The sequence below is a fragment of the Botrytis sinoallii genome, assembly GCF_014898435.1.
Source record: "Botrytis sinoallii strain Bc 23 chromosome Unknown BSIN_015, whole genome shotgun sequence".
NCBI lineage: Eukaryota > Fungi > Ascomycota > Leotiomycetes > Helotiales > Sclerotiniaceae > Botrytis > Botrytis sinoallii.
The window spans coordinates 1,412,001-1,436,029 of NW_024066042.1; the positions used below are offsets into that span (position 1 = coordinate 1,412,001).

General features: G+C 39.5%; 3 protein-coding genes across 3 annotated transcripts; all 3 read left to right on the forward strand.

Annotated features, from left to right (window-relative positions):
- Positions 1-11,138: 11,138 nt before the first annotated feature.
- EAF02_008354 (uncharacterized protein) lies at positions 11,139-12,656 on the forward strand (the record flags this gene model as incomplete). Its single annotated transcript, XM_038904402.1, has 8 exons — positions 11,139-11,194; positions 11,286-11,333; positions 11,444-11,573; positions 11,642-11,685; positions 11,738-11,837; positions 11,900-12,256; positions 12,308-12,386; positions 12,442-12,656. The coding sequence occupies 8 exons, from the start codon at positions 11,139-11,141 to the stop codon at positions 12,654-12,656; spliced, it is 1,029 nt and encodes a 342-aa protein (XP_038756124.1).
- A 2,104-nt stretch (positions 12,657-14,760) lies between these two features.
- EAF02_008355 (uncharacterized protein) lies at positions 14,761-17,581 on the forward strand (the record flags this gene model as incomplete). Its single annotated transcript, XM_038904403.1, has 5 exons — positions 14,761-14,861; positions 14,965-15,072; positions 15,145-15,562; positions 15,613-15,825; positions 15,879-17,581. The coding sequence occupies 5 exons, from the start codon at positions 14,761-14,763 to the stop codon at positions 17,304-17,306; spliced, it is 2,268 nt and encodes a 755-aa protein (XP_038756125.1). The 3' UTR covers positions 17,307-17,581.
- Positions 17,582-19,128: 1,547 nt separating this feature from the next.
- EAF02_008356 (uncharacterized protein) lies at positions 19,129-23,154 on the forward strand. The gene is made up of 6 exons (XM_038904404.1): positions 19,129-19,785; positions 19,871-19,940; positions 20,008-20,024; positions 20,074-20,153; positions 20,210-22,104; positions 22,160-23,154. The coding sequence occupies exons 1-6, from the start codon at positions 19,718-19,720 to the stop codon at positions 22,346-22,348; spliced, it is 2,319 nt and encodes a 772-aa protein (XP_038756126.1). The 5' UTR covers positions 19,129-19,717; the 3' UTR covers positions 22,349-23,154.
- The last annotated feature ends 875 nt before the right edge of the window (positions 23,155-24,029 follow it).

Genomic DNA, 24,029 nt, shown 5'->3' on the forward strand with positions numbered 1-24,029 from the left:
TAATCATCGAATGTCCTTCATGTTTGGGCTTATTTCGTATTCTCGAACTGTTGGTAATAGTACCGAAAGGGGTAATAATAGTTCCCTTGCTGAGTTTGGTTTTCTTTTTTTTGTCCTGCGATCTTATTTACTACTACTGGATATGTCTTCAGCTGATTTTATATCATCTGTGCTTGTATATCCATATTCCTATTACAAGCCCTTGTGCGGTAATGGTTTACGTTAGAAGTGAGTGTTGTTTCAATAGGCATGTCTTGTTTTTGTGTTAAAGTTTTCAAATTCATAATCACTATCAAGTTCATTATTGTCCTTTATGTATAGTAACCGATAATCTTTTGTTTTATAAGCTTTTTGGGAGACGACCTTCAGTGGTGGTAACATGTTCAAGACCCTTTTGGTTTTTGAATCAATGCTTTGAAGAGTTGAGGTATTATCAGGTTGTTACTGGATCGATTTGATTATAAATGCTTGAGAGCATAAACTCCCCTTACAACAACATTGCATTGCACAATATCGAGAAGTAAAAGAAAGTGTTATATTCGTTCAATCTATATATGGGTTGTAGCGTTATAACCATAGCAAGCCAAAAATGACTAATATATTGGAGAAGAGTTTCGTAATAAAGAATATCTAGGTTTTTAAATATAATTCTATTGCTATAGGTATAATAAAGTATTCTGTAATGATATTTACTACATTACTATTGGCTAAGCAAAGCTATCGGTAATAAGGTAAGAATTGAGTATGAATTTTATATTGATTGATAAATGATTGGTTAGCAAATACTTTACCGGAATATCTGTTATCAATTAAACTAATTATATTAAAAGGGAAAGTGTATATTAGAAATATAATAGTTTGGATAAATAGAGATTTGCTATTTATAAAGCTAAATTATACGGCTCAATACTATTTACAATATTTATTTATTTATTTATTTATTTATAGTGATTAACGTCTAATATCTGACCTCCCAAGGGGTATTCTAGACGTACTAAGGAGCGGGCCTACAGGCCGCTAGCGTTCCAGCCACTTATAGTAATGTAATGTTAGCTAATCAAGGGCTTGTTGCTTCTAGTATTCCCCTATTCAATATCGCTTATAGCGATCCTGCAGTTGTTCTGTTTAAAGATTTATGGTTTTGTTTCAAAGGGCCTTATTTTGTATACTATCTAAATATCAGCAAATAATCAGATCGATCACTATCGATCAAAAGAGTGCTCGGAGCGTTTATGGTTGTTTAGTGCAGGTTTTAGGTTGATTGGGGTGGAGAGCTTATTCTTGGGGTATTAGAGTAAATTGGAATTTATATAGTTTTGTGTAGTTTGAGTATATCCTAGTATAGAATCTGGATTTAGCAAGAAGATTAGTAAAGCTATATTGTGTTCGCAGGATGTGGTTGATATATACTATTGTATTCCATTCGGATCGAAGTCGATTTGGTGCAAGCGGCCAGTTGTTGTGCGTCTGATTATTAATTGAATATTGAAAGAAATGTAGTGGGCTTTTCTCAATTCTGTATGTATAGATATTCGTGCTATTTTTGTGATTGAATTTGATATGATAGGCTGCAAAGTCACCGTATCCGATCCGTATTACTATGAGTTTGTATATACTTTGTGAGGGAGCTTGAGGTTTTCCGGTTTCGAGGTATTATATACCGGTTTTCATGTATTGTACATTTCGGAGATTAGGCCCCTTTTTTTCCTTTTATTATCTGCTTTTGGAGTGCCGATATTTGGCATGTAGGATAGAACGGGAGCTGCTGACTGTGGGAAAACAGAATAAGCCAGGATCAAGCGGCCCAGCTGTACCCTGATCAGCGAGGCGATTGACTATCTCGTTGCTCTCAATCTCAATATGCCCAAAGAACCACTTGATTATAATATCGTAATATTATATCGCTTGATAGTATTTGTAATATGCTTATTGAGAGAAGACAGTGGCGCTTCTTCGTATTCCCCAGATTACTGAGGTGCTATCAATGCATAACTATATTCGTCCCTGGTAGGGGCGATCAATGATGCTCAGGAGGGCTATTTACAATATATCTTATCCATTCCTTGTTTCTTGATAACCTCCATAGCTAACTTATTGTGAAGATAATACATTTCCTAGAAACTCGTATATACTGTTAGACGGTAATGATAATATTGTATTATTATATGGAGAGATATTAAAAACACTTTTCGAAAATGCTAAAGAACTATTCTCGATATAGCTATAGACTGTATTAAGCTGTTATCACATATAGAGCTATTATTAATAGCTATATTCCTGAAAGTCATTCTGATTGTGATTGCTATTGTTTCGATATTATCCATCTCGACCAAATTATTGATTTCCTCTTTCAGCATTACTGCAATTATATCCTAATACTTCTCTTAGGGATCCTGTATTGTATCCTCTAGCCACTTACTATATATCGATTTGTTTTTTCATATTATAATTTCAAATAGAGTAATCTGGTTTCTTATAGTAATAGTAAAGGCCGAGACAGTATTCCTTTTTGCATTATTGTACCTTGTTTTGGAATTTGATTGTATCAAGCTCCATAGAGTTATTATATAGAGTGATGGCAAGTGTAAAGGGGGTTATATTAAATCGAGATTGATTATAATTGTTTTTAATGGATCTATATTGTAATAATTATTCTCCTAACAATTCTAACTCCAAATTGTGAATTTCTTTTTTTACTCTTTGATATTATTTAATATACAGAGGCTTGAGTCTATATAAATTATAAGTTTTAGTTCTTTAAAGACTTTTTGCTTTAAAGCAAAAACCATCTTTCGATTAGACTTATAACATTGATTGCCTAAGTATTCCAATTATATATAAAATATTGTAAAGGTCTATTTCTCCAGTATCTTGAGTTTATCAAACTAAATCGCTACTTCCCGCTCAGAATTGATTATAACATAAAGGCTATCAAGCTTTTGAGAAACAAATCAACGATTATATGGATCGAGTTATTTTGTAAAATATCATCAATATCTTTTAATCATTCTTGATATGTATATCCTCCAATAAGAAAAGCTATATACAAAAGTTTCTTTTTTCTCAGTATTAAATATAATAGTATTAGATATCCAGTAGATTTGTAATCCTTATTTCCAAGCTAGATACTCATTCTATTGTATTATTACATCAATCTTCTCTTCTTTAAAGATTTCCAGGTTTTTGAAGATTTATCGCTAAACACTAGTAGGTGAGTTGAGGGTTTGGGCTGGTATGTTTTATAATAGTTAGGAAAGCTGGTTTTGTAATACTATGTTTAATTGTATTTGGATTTATAAATAGGTTTGTACATCAGCTAGGGCTGTGTGCTTATTGCTTAGATCTGCATCCATCCTAGTTTGTATATTATAAAGTAATTCCAATGAATTATTAACAATACTATATAAATAATATAAATATGATTATTTGTTCTCAGAAAAACTAAGTATTAGGTTTCGAAGATCGGGGTTGGAAATACTTGAAAGTTTATTTACAAATTATTACCATTCAGCAAAAACAATTCGAATACTTGTTCTAAGATTATTGAATATTTGAACTCTATCTTCTATAAACAACAAATCAAGTATATCTATCATTTTAAAGACAAAGATAAAGATAAGAATAAAGATAAAACAGAACGAAACAAAAACAAGAATGAAGATGAGGGTGAAGATAAAGTCTCTATCAGAATATTATTATTAAGATTGGATTGCTATTGATATATAGCAATAGACCTTTAAGAAGGTAGAATAATATATTATTACAATACAAAGAATAGATACTAGATTGAATATATAATATTCTACAAAGAGGTTGAAAGTGATACGATGTAACTTTGCCATATAATGGCAAAGATGACTAAGCATCCACTACGGCTAATATACTACGCTAGTGAACCCGTGACACAGTCTATCAGTTAGAATAGATTTAGGAACTTCAAAATGCTTATAGTCTTTCTAATTGATTTAAATTCTTTTAATTAAAATGAAATTATAGTCTTTTGAAACTTTTTTTAATTTTAAATAGGTATAAAAAGGTGATTGGGTATATATAATAAAAATTCTTATGGTTTCAAGTTAATGATGAGCTAAAAGTGTCTGAGTTCTCTATGTCCGAGTTCCCCATACGTTACGTTATATAATATAATATCTATTTATCGATATCTATCGAGTTATGGATATAAAGAGAGGAATATGTCACGGGATCACTTCTGGGAGTATTCAGAAGCTTTACCGCTGAGCTAAACGCCCAAAAGACTAGGAGGTAGAACTGGAAGTTCTACCTTACTCTCACATATATAGCAGGACAGGGACAGACAGGACAGAAAGGGCTTAGTGTCACCCCGTGACAGAATATCTATTTTATATATCTAGTATGTATATATAAATAATAAAATTCTAATATTATTTATAATATATAATTTAGTTTTATAGATTCTTATTACTTTTTTTTTATATATTATTTATTATTACTTTATTAAAAGGTGATTTGATTTGATTTGATTTGATTTATATAATCTAGTATCTGATTTTGTTATTATTATAAAAGAGATTGTTATTAGAATTTAATATTGAAGTTGATATTGATATTAGAATCGAATATTAAAATGAGAATCTAGTATCGAATTACGAATTTCGAACTCGAGATTTAATTTGATTGAAAAGTATCTAGATGGTGAGTTTATATTTATATTATTATTATTATTATTGATTGATTGATTTAATTAACGTCCTTTCTCAGTCCAAGACTATTTAGGACGGCTAGGCTTTAAGAACCTAACAACTGCTAGTGGATATCTACAGTAGATATATTCAATTTGGGGGAGTAAAAACGAATGCTGGGGTGCTATGCCCGATCTCTATTCGGAGTGCAAATAGAGATTAAATATTATTATTATTATTATTAGTAGTAATTTTCAACCGGGCCGTATAGGCGAACCTCCCAGGGGCATTACGGTTAGGCTAACTGCGGGATAATCTCTAATTTACATGATCCCTCTCTCCTAAGAGTAGGGTCTCAATACCCTCAGTAGCCTCCCAAACAATAGCTAGCACGCTTGCGCTTTTGTCTTCAATCCTCTAAACACCTCTGTGCATACTTTTCAATCTTTTATATAATGTTTTGATTGAAAGCTGCTTTATCCTATAAGGATAGCTTTTATATATATTCTAATACAGTTATAGTGTATTGTATATATCGATTTTGTTCTTTATAGCCTTATTATATCGGTCGCCTCCTATTCTATATTTGTGTTCACCCGGATCAATCGATTCATTTCCATTTCCTCTTTCTATTCTTCTGATAGTGTTCTAGGGCATATACTCCTATAGAAGTTGTTATAGTAATAAATTCAGCGAACTTGGCTGGTGTATGTATTAGCTGTTTCAGTAGTCGTTCTTGAACTGCCCGATTGCAGAGTAGGTATTTGGGCTTGATATCTAGGGGCCAGGTTTTATAGATCGTGAGGACTTTACGGCAATACACGATATGCTCGAGGGATTTGTATACGCTATATAAGCAATGGATTGTTGCTTCCTTATATTTAAATCGTTAATGATAGTTTTTGAAATCGCTGTATATTAAATGGATTACTAATATACAATAGAGAGTAGCTTGTAAGAATTCTAATTCATTAGGGCATTTGTTTATACTTCTTGAATTCCATTTCTGGTATTGTTTGGAGAGCATTGGTTTCTATTTGATCCACTATGCTTGTACTGCCGATTCCATAATAGTTTTTGCTATAGAGCGGATACTGCTTGTTGTAGATCGATTTGTATACTCTGAGGCTGATTTTCTTATCCCTTTATTAGTGAGTATATCTGTATACTTATTCCTTTCGATCTTTATATAGCTTAGCAACCATTTGATCTGGATTGAGTGTGTTTATATCAGTTTGTAACATTTGAGGAAAGCCCACTGCGATATGATAGAGGCTATGTCTCTTATTCCCTATATCATCAATATACTATTGATATATATATAGATTTCCATTTGTTTTATACCAATGATATTTCTGATCGCTACTTGGAGGCCTTGGTATGCCCTGATCGCTTTTATATCGAATATATAAGAGTTGTAATATAATTCATTATTTTCTTTATATATTACTATCTATTCTTTATATACAATATATCCATATTCTACTCGCCTACCATCCTTATCGATTTGTTTCGATTCATTAGAGAATATAGTAATCTGATTATATATACACTTATTCCATTATTCCTGGAACTACTCTGCCGCTATCTCTTTCGTAAGGCCTCTAGTGGGATCCATTCGATATCCTGATGTGTAGTGGGGCCCTGCTAAAGTCGTCTCCTTGATTCGGGGAAGGCACTGGCTGATTACCTGGACCTTTGTTCTGGCTGGCTGCAATTGGCCTTCCCTGTGTTTATATTTATATGACTTGGAGTAATATCTATATATGTATATATAGATAGATGAGTATTTATAGGAGAGATATTTATAGGAGAGATATTTATAGGAGAGATATTTATAAGAGAGATATAATAGAATATCAAGATATCTATCTATCAATCTATTTCGAATTTTAAGATTCAAGTTAGATTTTAGTATAGTATCATATGATATTATTAACATACTCGCTAGACATATATATCTATCATCCGATCCAATCTTCGAATTAGGTACAAAGTGAAAGAACACGAAATAAGATGAACGTCTCGAGATCTATTGTCCGCTTATTATAAAGATAACTGTTTGAATATCTAAATATCCATAGAATATCTTTCTCCGTGATTTCGCGGGTCTACAAACACGTAGCGCGATAACCTTAACTCTACTCGGTAAATTGTAGGGACACTGAAATTTATATTACAATAAGTTCGTAACTGTCATTATGTATATCAATTGCAAGTCAAGGGAAAAGATTGTGTATATAGTTCGGTCAGGCATATGAGATATGTGAGAGGAAATTCACTAGGTGATCTTCATGATTTGTATAGATTACCTGTTCTTTGGATTTTTTTTACCATCTCGCCTAATTTCCATGCAGAGGCGGAAGAGGGGATATATATCTAGTAGTACAAGTCTTGTTAGTCTCGTTGTTTCCCGAGGTTAACTAGCTCGAGACTAGGTATCTGGGGATTGTAATGAATTCTATAGATAGATGGTAATATATATGTATATACATATCTAGTAAACTTACAAGTATTAATCTGAAGAGTCTTCGAATATATTTCTGTATAAAGTAGGTATAACGTATAAAGTATATAGTATATAGTATATAGTTCTTGAGAGTAGGAGTAGAATAGATGAATATTCTGTGTTTGTATGTTCTAATGATGTAAATCGCTCTCTTTCGCATTTTCTTTAAATCTATTCATGTTGAGAGAGAGAGAGAGATATATATATATATATATATAAAACAAGATTTGTATATATATACTATACGAAGATATATACACTACACATATATACTATACTACATACTACATACTACATACTACATACTACATACTACATACTACATACTACATACTACATACTACATACTACATAACTTGACTCTACCATTCATATCATGTATGAAATGAGTTCAGCAGCATCGACGAATTTGCTCTCGGCTTCCCTCTATTTCAATGTTATTACTCGAGTCATGGATGTATATATTCCGCACCCTGATCTTTAAATATGACCCTTGGGCGTACAACTTCCACACAAGATAGAATGTTCACTTGAGATCCTTCTAATTCCTCTTTCGCGATATCGCTCCAAAAAGAATTGGGTAGTGTACAGCGTTACTTGGAAGATTAGGAAATCAACGGAGAGCTCCTCGATCAGCTGGAACTCTAGTAAAATCATATGATGAACGATATAAAGCTGCTGGAATAGAAGCTGAGCTCGCATCCATAAAAGAAGCTTGTGGTCATTTGGAAATCGCTCTTTGATGCCAACCAAAAAGATACCATGTGCTGACGAGATGATCATGTGAAATTGGGTTTAATGTCTTTGACGAGGAGTGTGAAGAAGAGAAAAGGAGAAGCCGCAATTCCCAACGAGACGGTAGGCGGTAGGACGAAGTGCGGGCCTTCTCGGGTCATGTATTTAGAGTAATACTAGCCGAAACTCTTTAATAAGGCTATTGTAGTAGGGAATCTTCAGTGGATCGGTCCGGGTTTACGCGGTGTTGTTTTGATTGGGACTTGAAGAATGCGAACACATACATCCTGATCTTTACTTAGTACAATAAGGGTCGGACCTAATTACTTCGATTTATGATAGGCGCCATTTATTATCGGCTCGAACTGTGATTATAGGTTTGAAGATGAAATTAATCTGGAGCGGGTAGAATGTGTGGAGTACATTTCCAGTGAGGAGAGAGGAAATGATTGGGGATGGCTAACCCCAAAGGCTATTCTGGTAATACCCATTTGGTGAGCGCTGAGGAACAGAACATTCCTTTAACACTACTACCCCCAATGAAACCAAACAGAATTTGTTTAGATTTTTTGGAAGCTTGACCATATAATCTTTACAGAAGCCGGAACCGAATAGATCGTTTGAACTATATTTGCTCCGTGGTGTTGCTTGCGCATTGATGATAATTTGGTGCAATCTTGTAGTTTGAGCTTGGATTATTTCAAGACGCTAGAGACGGATATTGTAGTTTCCTCATTCGTAGTGACCCATGGATGAGAGTTTTTCTGTACAGATGGTTGGGAGTAAAAGACATGCCGAAGTTATGTGGTGCAGATTTCGGTATGAAGCCATTGTATCAACTACTTCCGTTTGGTTTGATCTGGCTTGATCTGGTTTATTAGAAGTTGTGTATCAACGATTCAAATGGTATTCAACAGGTAGGTACTTCTCCTCAGAGCCATCTCCATCTCCGAAAGATGAAGTAAGTTCAATAGAGCCATGTGCGAAGTGTGAAGTATAAAAGTAGGTTTTTGCCACATCAAAGGGTTGTCGATGGTGGAACCGAGATCAGACAATCGAGCCAATCACCGATGTATCATTGAAATTCATCGGAGTTTAAGTTTTCGATACCGAAAATGATGGAGAAATTAGAATGCTGTGTTTTTGAGTTGCGGAGATTGCTTCACTTGGTCCCAACTTTTAGGTTCGATAGCTAAGGTAGGTACACGCTGGTAGACCAAGATGATAACTCCTTATTGTGCAGTTTCCTTAGATACTTATCACGAGATGGGTATAAACATGTTGAGCATTTAACATAGATATCATGAGTTGCCAGTCAATGAATCGGATTGGTACGCTGGTGACTGGTCGTGAGAGATGTACCGTAGATTAGACGAACGCTTCCAGGGTGGGGATGATGCGATTCTGCGATGTATCCAGATGGGTGGTATTGAACATGCTTTGACAAGTCTTGACCTTAATTCATTGAGAGGACGAGGAGGAGGAGGAGAAGAGGAAGAAGAAGAAGATTAACAAAAAATGATCCAAATTCTATACGTTTTTGGTATCCCTTTCCTTCATCCCGCTCGGCTGTTTCACGCGTGGTATCGATTTCGAGCGGGACTGGGGTTTCGATTCAATCGATCAATCAGAGAAAAAGAGGATTGATGGAATGAAAAGTTGGAGATGGATCTTTCAAAATGACGTCAGTGGGATTTCTAAGTTTCGAATCTGGGTGCGTACCTTGAAATGATCTAATGCCGCCTTATTAATCCCAAACTCCAAGGGTGATCTGGATATCGACCTAGTCCCGGTATCAGATGCAACTTTGAATCCGTCGTAACATGGGAATATGGCATTAAGGGAATACGGTCATAAGGTTCCTGCAATCTAAAGAAGGGAAAAGATTAAAAAGAGCGACGGATAAATTAGTTGACCATGCCAAGCTTTATTTACTTGCATTTTGCAGATGGTTATCCGCTATCCTCCATTCTCTATCCTCCAGCTGGGGAGGGGAAGGAACACCCCAATTCATGTATGAGAGATACCAGATACCAGATACCAGATACTACCTAGGTCGAGTAGATACTAAAGGCGAGGAGACTAGATACGACTCCGTACATAATAGATACCTAGCAACCCCTCGATGGTTTAGTCTTCCGACCATCTACCCGCCAACACCCAATTGACTCGAGTGAGCACTTCCTACAGAGGCCCATCGTGATACCTAGATACCCCCACCGTGTAAATAGACATTCAAAAGGAAGAAAACAGCGACGAGTGGGCTGGGTCTCGGGAGTATGCAAAGCAGGATATCTTGCATTGTTGGTAGTTGATGCTGTACAATGTTGGCTGTCACTATCAATTATCAAGCGTATATAAACTTGACTCTCCCCTCCATCTTGAGTAACGATCATCTATATCTGGATTTTATTACTCGACTAATAATAACAAACTCGGGTTGAAAGAAGCAACGAGATTCGATTCACAACTGTCATTCTGGGAGTAATTATAAAGAATCCAACACATTATTTAATACCCTACCATACCAGGTACCTATCTCCCTCCCCATCAGCTCGAGTACACGTGCCTAACTACTGGTCCCTTCTCCAGGAAAGTCACTACTAGGTATCTATCAAGTCAAATATACTAGGTCGCTGGAGGTATCCAACCAAGTACAGAGAGTAGCTTCTGCGCACCAACAAAGTCCACGAGCCTTTTCATCCCTACTACCTCCTACCTCCTTCCTACATTCACCAGATATTAAAAAGGGCTGGCTACCTCGGACCTTCTTTCCCAATTAAACATAAGCCAAAGACTGCAAAAGCGGCATTCGCTCGATCTTTGCATTTGTATTTGATTTTGGGTGGTTGTAGTATACCGGACCGGACCTACTAATAATAAACCAAACACTCGAATCTTTTGAAGAGGTAAAAACTCAATTGCCGCTGCTTTGCTAAATTATTCGATGGATAAGGAATTATTTGACTGACAGAACCAAAACTTGTTAGGCGACAAATTCCACCTCAAATCATTCTTGCAGTCTCTTTCCTATTAGATCCCACTACCCACCCAACTACCAACCACCAAGCAAATTTCACTCACTCACTCATCCATCCACCACCACCACCACCACCACCACCTACATATTCTCTCAACACCGTCCTTCTTTTCTTTTAAAGATAAAACGTCTTGCATTCCTACGAATAATCCTCCCCCTTCAACAGCTCTCTAAAGAGATCACTTAATTCAAAATGGCTGAATTCGTAAGAGCTCAGATCTTCGGTACCACCTTTGAGATTACTTCCAGGTACGCGGGGCTCAAAGAAATCGAGCAAAACGACAAGAGATTGTCAACCACCTCCTCTGCGATTTGCAATACTGATAATTTTGCCATGCAGGTACTCTGACTTACAGCCTGTGGGCATGGGCGCATTTGGTCTCGTTTGGTATGATTTCTCCTCCCATTTTTAACCCATCTTGGTGATGAAATCTTCAACTGAGGGGTAAAGCAAAATACCTTTGCTCAACAAATCACTAATACTTGTCACTCGCACAGCTCTGCCAAAGATAACCTTACCGGTTCAAATGTCGCGGTTAAGAAGATTATGAAGCCTTTCAGCACACCAGTTCTATCCAAGAGAACTTACAGAGAATTGAAGTTGTTGAAACATCTCAAGCACGAGAATGTACGTTTTCATCACGATAATACAAATACACAATGATCGCTGGTTCTGGAGATACTAAAAGTTTACAGGTTATCTCTCTCAGTGATATCTTTATCTCACCTCTTGAGGATATGTATGTAGCTCCCAGGAAATCGGAGAGAACTCAGACTGATAAAAAATACTAGCTACTTCGTCACCGAGCTCCTTGGCACAGATTTACATCGTTTGTTGACTTCGCGACCACTCGAGAAGCAATTTATCCAATACTTCTTGTATCAAATCTTGGTAAATGATCCCATGTCTAGTTGTACTACTCAAGCAAGAATTAAGCTAATGTTACTTTTTAGCGTGGATTGAAATATGTTCACTCTGCAGGCGTCGTTCATCGTGATCTCAAACCCAGCAACATCCTCGTCAATGAGAACTGCGATCTTAAGATCTGCGATTTCGGTCTCGCCCGTATTCAAGATCCTCAAATGACAGGATATGTCTCTACAAGATACTACAGAGCTCCAGAGATCATGCTTACATGGCAAAAGTATGACGTGGAAGTTGATGTTTGGAGTGCGGGATGTATTTTCGCAGAGATGTTGGAAGGCAAACCTTTGTTCCCAGGAAAGGATCACGTCAACCAATTCTCCATCATCACCGAGCTTCTCGGAACTCCACCAGATGATGTTATCCACACCATTGCCAGTGAAAACGTAAGTCATTGTATTATGTACGAATAATAGGATGTAGCTAATTGTTTTCAGACCTTGAGATTTGTGCAATCTCTGCCCAAGCGCGAGAGACAACCTCTTGCAAGCAAGTTTACTCAAGCAGATCCATTAGGTATGTCCCTAGCATTGCATTCCACTTTATTGTAATCCTCATTGACCCGTCTTAGCTATTGATCTCCTCGAGAAGATGCTGGTATTCGACCCCAGAGCGCGAATCAAGGCAGCCGAGGGATTGGCACATGAATACCTTTCTCCTTACCACGACCCAACCGACGAGCCTGCGGCAGAGGAGAGGTTCGATTGGTCATTTAATGACGCAGACCTCCCAGTTGACACCTGGAAAATCATGATGTACGAACAACTTTTCGATTACCAAAGATAGATGATGTGCGTTCAATCTGCAGAAGTCTACAGGCTATCGAGTGGATGCGACGGACCAAGATGGTAAAGCTGACTTGGAACTTTCTGCAGGTACTCCGAGATTCTCGATTATCATAATGTCATCAACGACACCCAAACCCTGACGGACAGTCTGACGGACAGTCAGTAAAAATGCATTTGTTATTTTGTTTTTCGATTGAATTTAGTTATGAAAAGGTGTTGCCTAGGTGTAACCTTTAGCATGGGATGGATACACATTATGGGAGAGCTGGGTAGAAGAGTGCTCTCTTGTGCTTTCTGATGCAACGCGACCTCTGGCGAGAACTGGCTTTGTTTTTTCTTCGACTTCTGGCGTACATATATTACTTCACCAAGGGATGATGAGTCACGTATTTTCCGAAGTTTCTGAATTCTATAGTCCGTCTACCTGTGGGTTTATGGACTGTGCATGGTTTGAGTGGAGTAGTGAAATCGAGAGGGGGACCTTTGCACACAGTAGATGGATGAATTTCTTTCCGCAAAAGTTGTACTTAGATGATAGGATGATAGGACGAGTATGGTCATTGGCTTATTGGCGTTTAATGGAAAATAGAATAAACGAGTTACGATTTTATAATGATCGAGCTATCTTTCTGGAGGTCACTCCCTTTTGCAACGATTGGATACAAACAATCGCAGATGTTGACTGTGACCTAGTGAATGAGTATCTTTATTGGCTTTGAAGCTCAGCTAACAAAATACAAACTGAGCATTTCCCAAGCGTCTCCCAAGCATTCTCCAAGACATAATGATACTTGATACGGTACAAATCCAAGCATGGCAAACAACAACATTGGAATCCTACGCAGTCTCTCATGCACACAATTGACCCAACACAATCATGTGACGAGAACAGACTCCAAATTGGCTCTTTTACTTATGCCTGCATGTACAGTAAGCATCGAAATAGGACAGAAGTATTGGATGATAAATTAATGGTGGAGATGCGTGGTGCTCACACAATTGCAAGGATGATGTTTTCCTGGACTTATTCGCTGGCCTTGCAGCGAGGTGGGATGGATTGGATAGGAGTGATAGGAGTGTGTGATGGGAACTGGGTAACGGTCTGGTGCTGGATTTTTTTAGTATGGGTGTTTAGGATTATTTCAATGGGTGGTTGATGAGTAAAATTTTAGTACACTTTTAATAAAGACAGGTTTATCTTGACTAACTACCTGCCGGTGATTTTCAACTGAATTGTTGACGACAAGAAGATAAACAAGTTTGACTTGATGGGTGAGCATAGCATATTGATAAAGTTTGCGATAACCCTTTGCTCCAGCCTCATTCGGAGGCTGAGAAATTGATTCTGGAAATCTTCCAAGGAACCTTCGAACTTTTGGAAATTGCGAACTAAAAGGCTGGAGGGACTTTTTGATAGGGATCGTCAAGGGTTATTGAATTTAACAGAGGGGTAAAAGTAAAATTGCCTAACTACTCGGCTGGTTTATTACGCATACAGCTCACTAGGTTCGCAATATCAAAACCCTGGAGAGAGCATTGGCCAGTTAATTGTAAACGGGTATCAATTTATTACAATTGGGATTTTAGTTGAGGAAAGGAGAAGGAGATTGATAGGACAAGACGGATCGAGATTGTAACGATCTATCGAAGACTTGCGAGACGAATTGATCTTGAGGAGCGGAAAGTTAACACAAGCGGAAACATAAAGTTGAAAGCTTGAAGTGAGGAATTGAGGAATATGATGTTTTGATTACGAGGACGAATACTCTTCTTCGGTCTACTCGAAACATTGAAGGCGAGAAGGACAAGCAGAAGTAATTAACTGTGGCATAAGCGGAACTAAACAATCCAGAGACGAAGATATAATATCGAGATACATACACACCTACCTATCTTTCGTCCACCGGCTGTTGGCATTCAACAGATCTCGAGGAGGAATTTAGGGAGGTGATTTGTTGCCTTTCTCTTAGCTTTCAGCCATTAGGCCAAGAAAATCTGTGAGAGGGACTCGAGACAAAGTGCGGCTCCGGATTGGAACGACGTATCGAAAGTCGGTTCTTTATAGCTTGGGAGAGAAACTGGGAGAGGGACAAGCGCACTGGATGGAGAATACTGAGAGGAAGGAGGGGAAGGAGGGGTCGTTGGCGGGGGAAAGGAAGGGGTTTGTGCCATTGGTTACGGTGGTGGACTTTCATCATGCGAGGTAAGCATTTCTGGGGAAGAGGTAGTGGGGGGATTGAGAACGGATGTGATGGACATGAGGGTAGATGAGGCAGGGAAAGCTGGCTGACATGAGTTTTGCTTAGAGGACCGGAAGTCGAATACTGGTTTGGGGCAGAAGAGGGGACCGATCCTGCGGTGGACAATGAATGGCCTTTATTACCATTCATGGCTCTGAGTGATGGTGCGCATGCGTAAGTTGCTTTCCTCGCATTCTGCCAATTCAAACAAAAAGATTTGAGACTGACGGGCAATTGAAATGGCAGATCAACAGAAGATTTCTCCTATTTTACACTTCTACGACCCGCGCGCGGAAATCTACCTCCAACATCCCTCTTCGGTATCTCCTGCACACAACAAATGGACGCCTCGATATTGATTAATCGCCCCGCGGAAGTCACACGATCGACGGTGCAAAAGGCAGTGGTTGTGATAGCAGATTCTCCACAATTCTTTGGAATGTTGAGGGAGAGATTGGGAGTTGTTACGAAAGCATGGTTTGCACAACGAGAGTTCACAGATACAGAGATATTGAAGAGGTTTCAGGAAAGTCTGGCGGAGGAAAAAAGTCGAGGAGAATTGGGGGACAGGGAAGAGTATCTAGGAATGAGTTTGAGGGAATTGGTCAAGGAGTTTAAATGGCAGACTTTGGTGCTTTTTAAGTGTTGTTTGTTACAACCAAAGGTAAATACCCCCTTCCTGACAAACTATGGTGGATTTTAACTCAGGAGTAGATGTTATTTTTCGGTTCGAGGTGCGAGAGATTGTGCATGATGCAGTTTTCACTTATATCTCTCATACCGGGTCTGATACGGAATTTACAAGATTGTGCGGATCCGGAATTGGATGACTATAGGAAAAACCTTGTGAAACCGACGAGTTTGAAAACTAGCGATAGGAGTTCATTGTTGAATTACATGGGATTGCCTTTGCAAATATTTGGCAAGGTAAACATCAATTTTCAAAAGTATGTGAAGAATTTTACTAACTGTACATTTAGGGAAGTCTTTTTGGCCCTTATACTCCTTTACAGCAACTTGATATATTAGCGGACTACGGCACAAAATCGTATATTGTTGGATCAACGAATTCTTTACTTTTGCAACAGAGAGATCGATACAGCGACATTCTTATTAATCTAGACGACCTTACCATTAATATCACATCCGCATCACTGAGGTCTGCACTAACACTTTCCGCGGCCGATCGACGATGGATCGATTTCATTACTCAAACTGTCAACGATACTTGGGATGAATCTAATCCAAGCCGACCTAAAACTATGGGCTACGTTGGTTCTGAAGAGTTCATCCGATTGCAGTTTGAGGAATATATCCTCTCTTTAATCTCTTCTGTCAAATGCCATAACTACCTTGTAGTCAATGCACACAACCCCAGGGCGCAACTTCCACAGGTTGAAGGCGATCCGGCTCATGATTTTAGCATGGATTGGATCGATGCGTGGACGAGGAGTGAAAACTACGAAATCTGGAATAATCACACAGATTCGCATCTTTTTGATATCGTAGAACCTAAACATCCTTGTGCAGGTGGTCTTACGATTGATGATGTCCAAAGACGTATCGCTGAACAGGTTAAAGAAATGCATCTCGATGAAAGGTTTGCGGTAGGCAAGGAAGTTCTAGGCAGAAATCTTGCAGCGGGGAAGGAAAGAGCTAGTACTGTTTTCAATAAACTGTATTCAGATATGGAAGCCTATCGGGAAAGCCAGAGAAAGAGAAACGAGGAAGCTAGAATTGCGGCTGAGAAAGCGGCAACTGCAAGTGGGGCTTCGAGTCCAGTCAGCGTAACGGGATTTAATGAACCAAAGACCCCTTCGGTGCAGAGTAGAGCGGGTGCATATATTGGGAGCTGGGGTACGTGGATGGGAGAGAAAAGGAAAGCGGGATGGGGAAGAAGCTCGGGGAGTCAGGAAAAGGTCCAGCAGGTTATGAACAATGGGAAGAGAAACTCCAAGGGCTTGTTTGGGAAGGAAAATATACTTGTTGTGGACGGGAAAAATGGGTTGGAGAGGAGTCCACTGAGTCCGAGAAATTCCCAGGGGGGGTATTCGCCAGTGGGGGAAAGGCCGAAGACGGCGGAGAGTTTTAAAGAGAGTATCTTTGATGCGGAGGCGGAGGAGAATGGAGACGGAAAGGCGGTGGTGGTAGAGAAGATTAGTGATGCGCCTGTGAGAGTCGATAGTCCGGGGCATTTGTCGGGGTTGCATGAGGGGGCGAGGGACGATGATGATAGTGATGGTAGTGATGAAGAGGAGAAGAAGACGGCCAAACGAACACCCGTGTCTGTCGAACCAAATGTGTGGAACGACAAAGGAAATCGAGAATCAGATGAGGCTAAACATGAGAGGGCAGAGAGAGTAGCACAGGCCATGCAGGAGGCGGTTGATTCTTCTATTCATTCGTAGGAATTTTATGGCTGATAGAACGGGTGGTGGTGTATTTTGGACTTTCTTTTTTTTTTTGTTCCTTCTTCTTTTGGATTGGATTGATTGACGACTTAGCGAAGTTTTTGTGCTGAGATACAAGATATAAAGAGGGGAGATCACGGGTGGAATGAGTGCTTTGGGTCGGAGTGAGATGGGTGAAATGAATTGGAATTGGAATTGGATTGGGTAGGGAAAATTCAGGAATCGCAGGATCATACATACCACTTACCGTATTACCGCATATACAATACACGTATACATACATACAATGGAATATATTTAATATTATTAGATTGCTTCCCTTTCTTTTGGTGGAAAGTACATCGTTAAATAGAAACGGCACGGTAACCTAAATCCATCTCATCCAACTCCCGATCTCAACTTTCCTCTAAAACAGGCCCCTGATCTCCATACGAGGGATCTCGATCAAACCATTCCAAATCAGCAATTCCCCGAACTTTCTCCTCTTCTTCAGAACTTCCATCCCCGTAACACATATCCCATGTTTTACCTTTGGGATAAGAACCGATCATCTGGAAATCACCGGTGAGGTCTTCGAGGAGGTGGTGGGATATACCGGCGGGGATTATTATGACGTCGCCGGAGTTTACTGTGGTTTGGATTTTGGAGGAGGGGCTGTGGGTTGGGGTGCTGAAACCTTGGTAGGGAGGGAGGTTAGTGGATAGATGGGGAGAGGAGAGGAGGAGAGGAGGAGAGAAGGGCAATGGATACATAATCTTGCACTTCCGGAAAATATGCAGAGGACCTCGTGGGTGCTGCTGTGGAAATGTGGGTGTGTGTACATGGTGTAGCGCCAGTGGGGAGTGACGATGTTGAGGGATTTGAGGTGGGATTCGATGAGGGAGGGGGGAGTGGAGGGGGGGATGCAGGAATGGTAGATTAGGAGGGGGTGGGAGAGGTGAGGGTGCGGATGGGGATGGAGGGGGATGTGATGCCGGGTTGTGGTTAGATTTGCGAGAGGAGTGAGCTCGAGGGGGAGGTGCATTTTTTTTTTTTTTTTTTTTGAGATTTGAAAAGGGGTAGGTTGTGAGAGAGGGGTGAGCAGGGATGAATATGTTAGGTGGTGGATGAAGATCTTGATGTGTTAGATTCAGTACCCTGGCAGATAGAGGAATTGGTGATAGAATGAGACAGATGAAGTGTGACAAAAACCAAGCGAACAATTGACTTTGGTTGAGGACTAGTGTCTAGGTAATAGCAATCATGTCACTTTCGTTAAAGAAATTACAAATCAGTACGAATACTTTGGATGTTTTATCTATATTGAACCGAAATAGTATCTGAAGTAGAATTGAGATGTTAGAATATACGTACTCGGCGAAAGAAAAGATTGACTGATGTAGAAGGGATGTGAGGATTTATCTGGTAGTTCATCTGAATGCCTACCTACTCGGGCTCGAGTGGGCTTTGGAATGAGGGGTAAAAGGAGGGGTCTGCTAATTTTGATAGGGTATGTCATATTGTACTAGAACCTTGAACTTTCAGGATGTTCAGTAAAAATACAGTATGTGTTTATGAAGAACTTGCTTCCTTTGAAGTTTCTAGGAATAATATATGCTATGTAATGCTGTGAATATATTTATGAAGTTGCTTGCTGTGTATTGATTGCATTATGTTGAATTGACTACAGCTTGCTTAGTCAACATTCTTATCGGTTATCAAGACCTTTGAAGTCTCGGACTTCGGGAGCTTTATCAATACAGAGCACAATTTGGCGCTTCGAATCTCAAACTCCTGGCTGTTTTTGACGCCTGCCGTAACTCCATAGCCCTGTGTTTGGCGGTAAAATTCTTACAGCCTCAGGCACGCATGCATACTGCTTATAGAAAGTGCACGGCAGCCTGCTATCATACAACTGAATCACGAATTCATCCTTACTCAAGACTTCAAGGAAAAAGGGAAAAGGGAAACTTCGTACACATTCACCCTTTTGACATTTACTCATATATTCTATTGGGGAGATTTAAGAAATCTGACCGTGAATTATTGTACGGATTCAACTTTCTAGCGTGTTCTTTCCCTCTAGTTCACATTGTGGGCAGTATACCCTTTAATAAATATCCTCTACATCATCTTTCCAACACAACCACTTCGATTTACAACACTCTCACCACAATCACAACCTCAACCTCAACTTTCACTTCCACCTTGACAACTTCCAGGATCTGGAGAACCTTTTGCATCGTATTCTGTGATTTATCACAAAGGTGCTCATTTGATCATCTCCATTTTCATAATCTTACTTACAGTCCCGAACCTACATTCCTTCCAGCTGCTGGCTTAAATCCATCAGTTCCTTATACCAGTTTGAATCCATCTCAACACATACGATCTTTTCTCTTTACCACTTCCATTGAACTTTGCTCAAGATGACGGTCGCTACCAGGACGGTGGTCGTTATGCCTCCTGTCCCCAATCGGGAGGACTTAGATGCGACGTTCGTACTGGATCTTTTCTCTCTGCCACCTCCCCCCTCGACCTTACTTGATTCAATATGCTAATTACAAATTTTTGCGATTTAGATGGAAATACCTCGAGGCTGGAGTATCAAAAGTCATGTTACAATTGGCAGATGGTGTCGATATGAATACTGTAGGTGCCACTCATCCAACTCTCTTCAGCTCTTACGCGCAATTACTGACTTGCTTTCTATCTATAGTATATGGGAGTATACACGTACGTATTCCAAACACACACTCTGGCAGCATCATCTAACCTGAAATAGAGCTGTGCATAATTTCTGTACATCACAAAAGGCAGTCAGCAACCATGGCCCAGGAGTAATCGGAGGTGCGCATCGCGGAGGTGGGACCTTTTACCAATCCAAATTTAAAACATTGATACTGATTCTATATTTACAGCACACCTTCTCGGTGAAGATCTATACAAAAACCTCATCAAATACCTAACACAGTATCTCAAGGAACTCGTTCTCGCCTCTAAGACACATAGCGACGAAGCTCTCCTTAGTTTCTATATTCGGGAATGGGATAGATACACGACAGCAGCAAAATATGTCAACCACTTGTTCCGATACCTTAATCGTCATTGGGTAAAGCGAGAAATGGACGAGGGAAAAAAGAACATTTACGATGTTTACACTCTACACCTTGTTCAATGGAGAGAAACCCTGTTCACAGCTGTCCACTCAAAGGTTATGGATGCTGTTCTCAAGATGGTTGAGAGGCAAAGAAATGGAGAGACTATCGAGCATAACCAGATCAAGGCCATTGTTGATTCTTTCGTATCACTTGGGTTGGATGAATCGGATCCTACTAAATCGACCCTCGATGTTTACCGTTTCCACTTTGAGAAGCCATTTTTAGAAGCCACCGAAGCTTTCTACCGAACGGAATCAAAAGAATTTGTCGCGGAAAATAGCATAGTAGAATACATGAAGAAGGCCGAAATTCGATTGGCAGAAGAGGAAGAGCGAGTTAGAATGTATCTACACCAGGACATCATCATTCCATTGAAGAAAGCCTGCAACACTGCTCTTATTGCAGACCACTCCGTACTTCTTCGAGACGAGTTTCAGGTTCTTTTGGATAATGATCGATATGACGATATGGCACGCATGTACAACTTGCTGGCAAGAATTCCAGATGGTCTTGAACCACTCCGTACCAGATTCGAGGCTCATGTTCGCAACGCCGGTCTTGCATCGGCAGCAAAAGTCGCTAGTGAGGGTGATAAGCTTGAACCTAAGGTTTATGTGGATGCTCTTCTCGAGATTCACACACAATATTCAGGTCTTGTAAAACAAGCATTCAAGGATGAGCCTGAGTTTACTAGGTCTCTTGATAACGCATGCAAGGAGTTTGTGAACCGCAATAAAATCTGCAAATCTGGGTCCAACAAATCCCCTGAATTGCTCGCCAAATATGCCGATTCGTTATTGAAGAAGAGTGCCAGTGGAGCTGAGGAGAGTGATATCGAGAACTCTCTTACTCAAATTATGACAGTCTTCAAGTATATTGAAGACAAGGATGTGTTCCAGAAGTTCTACTCGCGTATGCTTGCTCGTAGATTGGTCCACACCAGTTCTTCGTCAGATGATGCTGAGACAAGCATGATCAGCAAGTTGAAGGAAGCATGTGGATTCGAATATACCAACAAGCTTCAACGTATGTTCCAGGATATTCAAATCTCGAAGGATTTGAATAGCGGCTTCAAGGAATTTGAGGGAGGAATCTTTACTGGAGGCGAAGAAAAGCCAATCGATGCTAGTTACTCAATTCTGGGTACGGGTATGTGGCCTTTGAATCCACCAAATACAGATTTCACACCACCAGTGGAAATTTCCAAGGCCTATGAGCGATTCCAAAATTTCTACAACCAGAAGCACAGTGGTAGAAAACTCACGTGGCTTTGGCAATTGTGCAAGGGCGAGATCAAGGCCAACTATTGTAAAAACCAAAAGACTCCATATACTTTCCAGGTTTCGACTTATCAAATGGCTATCCTTTTGTTGTTTAACGAGAGTGATAAGAATAGCTATGAAGATATCGCCAAGGCAACTCAATTACAGGCTGATATCCTTGATCCCACCCTTGCTATTTTCTTGAAATCCAAGGTCCTCACTATGAGTCCAGCAGATGATAAGCCAGGACCTGGCAAAACCTTTAACTTGAACTATGATTTCAAGAGCAAGAAGATTCGTGTCAATCTTAATATCGCTATCAAGTCGGAGCAAAAGCAAGAGGTTGATGAGACTCACAAGACTATTGAGGAAGACAGAAAGCTGCTCATGCAGGTATGTAGAAATCGCTTGTGTAGTATAGATGAAATCCCACTAACTTATCTTTTAGTCTGCCATTGTTCGTATCATGAAGGCACGAAAGAAGATGAAGCACAGCGTTCTTGTTGCCGAAACCATCAGTCAAATTCGCACCCGATTCTCACCAAAGGTTCCAGATATCAAGAAGTGTATTGATATCTTACTGGAGAAAGAATATCTAGAGCGACTCGACGATGATGAGCTTGGATATCTTGCATGATCCATAAACCTTTTATTTAACAGAGTCTCTTGCATTAGGGATTCATGATGGATGACCTTTTATGAATTGGCGGCTTACTGAAGTTGATTGTAAAAGTTACCAGCCCACACTTAAGATTTGGGGAGAGAAACTGGTAGTAATTACCTGCTGGCCACCCTTTGATCATAGTCAATGGATGAAGGGGCAATAATTAGGCGTATTGATGCATATTTTTTATCGTTTTCATTCGTTGTGTTACTGGTGCCACTCTTGACCAATTCTTTGGGACATATCTGGGAGGGAGGAGTTGCGAGAAAGCTATTGGTTGTTTGTTGTGGAAACACAGTTTTGTGTTTTACGATCAAGGTTTCTTTTTTTTTGTCTTTTTCTTTTTTTTTGATACCGCGGATACCTAACTCATAACTTCGCACATCACTTCCAGAAGATTTAGTTCTCTAAACGAGAAGGAGATACTTATACGGGATGAGCCGGTGATGGGACATGGGAGGGAGTGGAGATGGGAAAGAAGGTAAGGGGAAATAAAGGGCAGAATGTAACATATCGCAATTGGTCATTGGGAGCATTTGATGACTAAAATAAATGAATGGCTTGAGGATTGGATGTGATGTGATGGTGAATGGGCGGGCGGGCTTGTTCATAATTGGGATGGAAAGTCAAGTGCGGCTAAGTAAGGGAGCATAAATGGGAAGAATTGAGCGGGCATAGAAGTGTGCATGAATGAATGATACGGGTGTTCAAAGTAAATGAAAACATCAGTCAGCGAGTTACAGCGAAAATCAGTTAATGTTACCTCCCTATATATGCTATTTGGGTATTTAATAAGTAGGGTTGTGAGTGGAATGTGAATGAATGTGAATAAATGTATTGATGAATGATATAGGTACTTGAGTCTTTGTGATTTGGGTGGTGGGGAGTGGGAAATGGAGGTGTCAGGGTGAGGTTGGGAGGGTTTGATGGGGAATTGTGTAGGGATCTGTGAATTTTGTTTTGGTTGTTGTTTGGATTGATGCGTGGGTGGATGGATGGGTGGATGGGTGGCATGTGGGGAGGGGAGGGGGGTGAGGGGATGTGCTAATTTGGGGAGTTGTAGTGTTGATTGTTTGTGTGAAGGCTTTTTTGAGAGGGGGGAGGTGGGTGGGTGAGGTATTTGTTGGGTTGTTGGGTGGCGGGGAAAGAAGATGAGAAGTGGGAGGAGGAAGATGGAGGGAGATGGAGGGAGATGGGAGATGGGAGATGGGAGATGGGAGATGGGGGTGAGGGGGAGGGTAAGTGATGAATTCGAAACCAAGTTGCAGGAGAAATTTGAAAGTTCGTATAATGTTCCTTTAGATGGACTTGTGAGTTTATACGTTTATAAAGGAGAAGCAATAGCAATGACAATAGCAACAACAAAAAGCTGAAAAGGAAGGGAGAGGGAGAGGGAAGAGATAGTACCGTATAGTATAGTATCGAAAAATATTCATCTACAACCAAGATTTAATAAATATCTACCTAGCAGATGAGTATACTAAATTGGATTTATATCGAAAGAAGATGTTTGATTCTGGAATTATCTCGGTACCTAGGTTTCTAAGTTTCTCAGTTGTATGTGTGGAGTTTTCTTTATGTGAAATTTGGATGATTATATATATGTATGTATGTTTATATAACCATATGTTTATTATGTATGTTTATATGTATT

What these genes read in the sequence shown, in the direction of transcription:
- EAF02_008356 (XM_038904404.1), top strand. Translation starts at nt 19,718, where the DNA reads ATGACGGTCGCTACCAGGACGGTGGTCGTTATGCCTCCTGTCCCCAAT. An exon ending in CGGAGGTGCGCATCGCGGAG is followed by an intron (nt 20,154 to 20,209) that starts GTGGGACCTTTT and finishes CTATATTTACAG; the next exon opens with CACACCTTCTCGGTGAAGAT. An exon ending in ACAGAAAGCTGCTCATGCAG is followed by an intron (nt 22,105 to 22,159) that starts GTATGTAGAAAT and finishes CTTATCTTTTAG; the next exon opens with TCTGCCATTGTTCGTATCAT.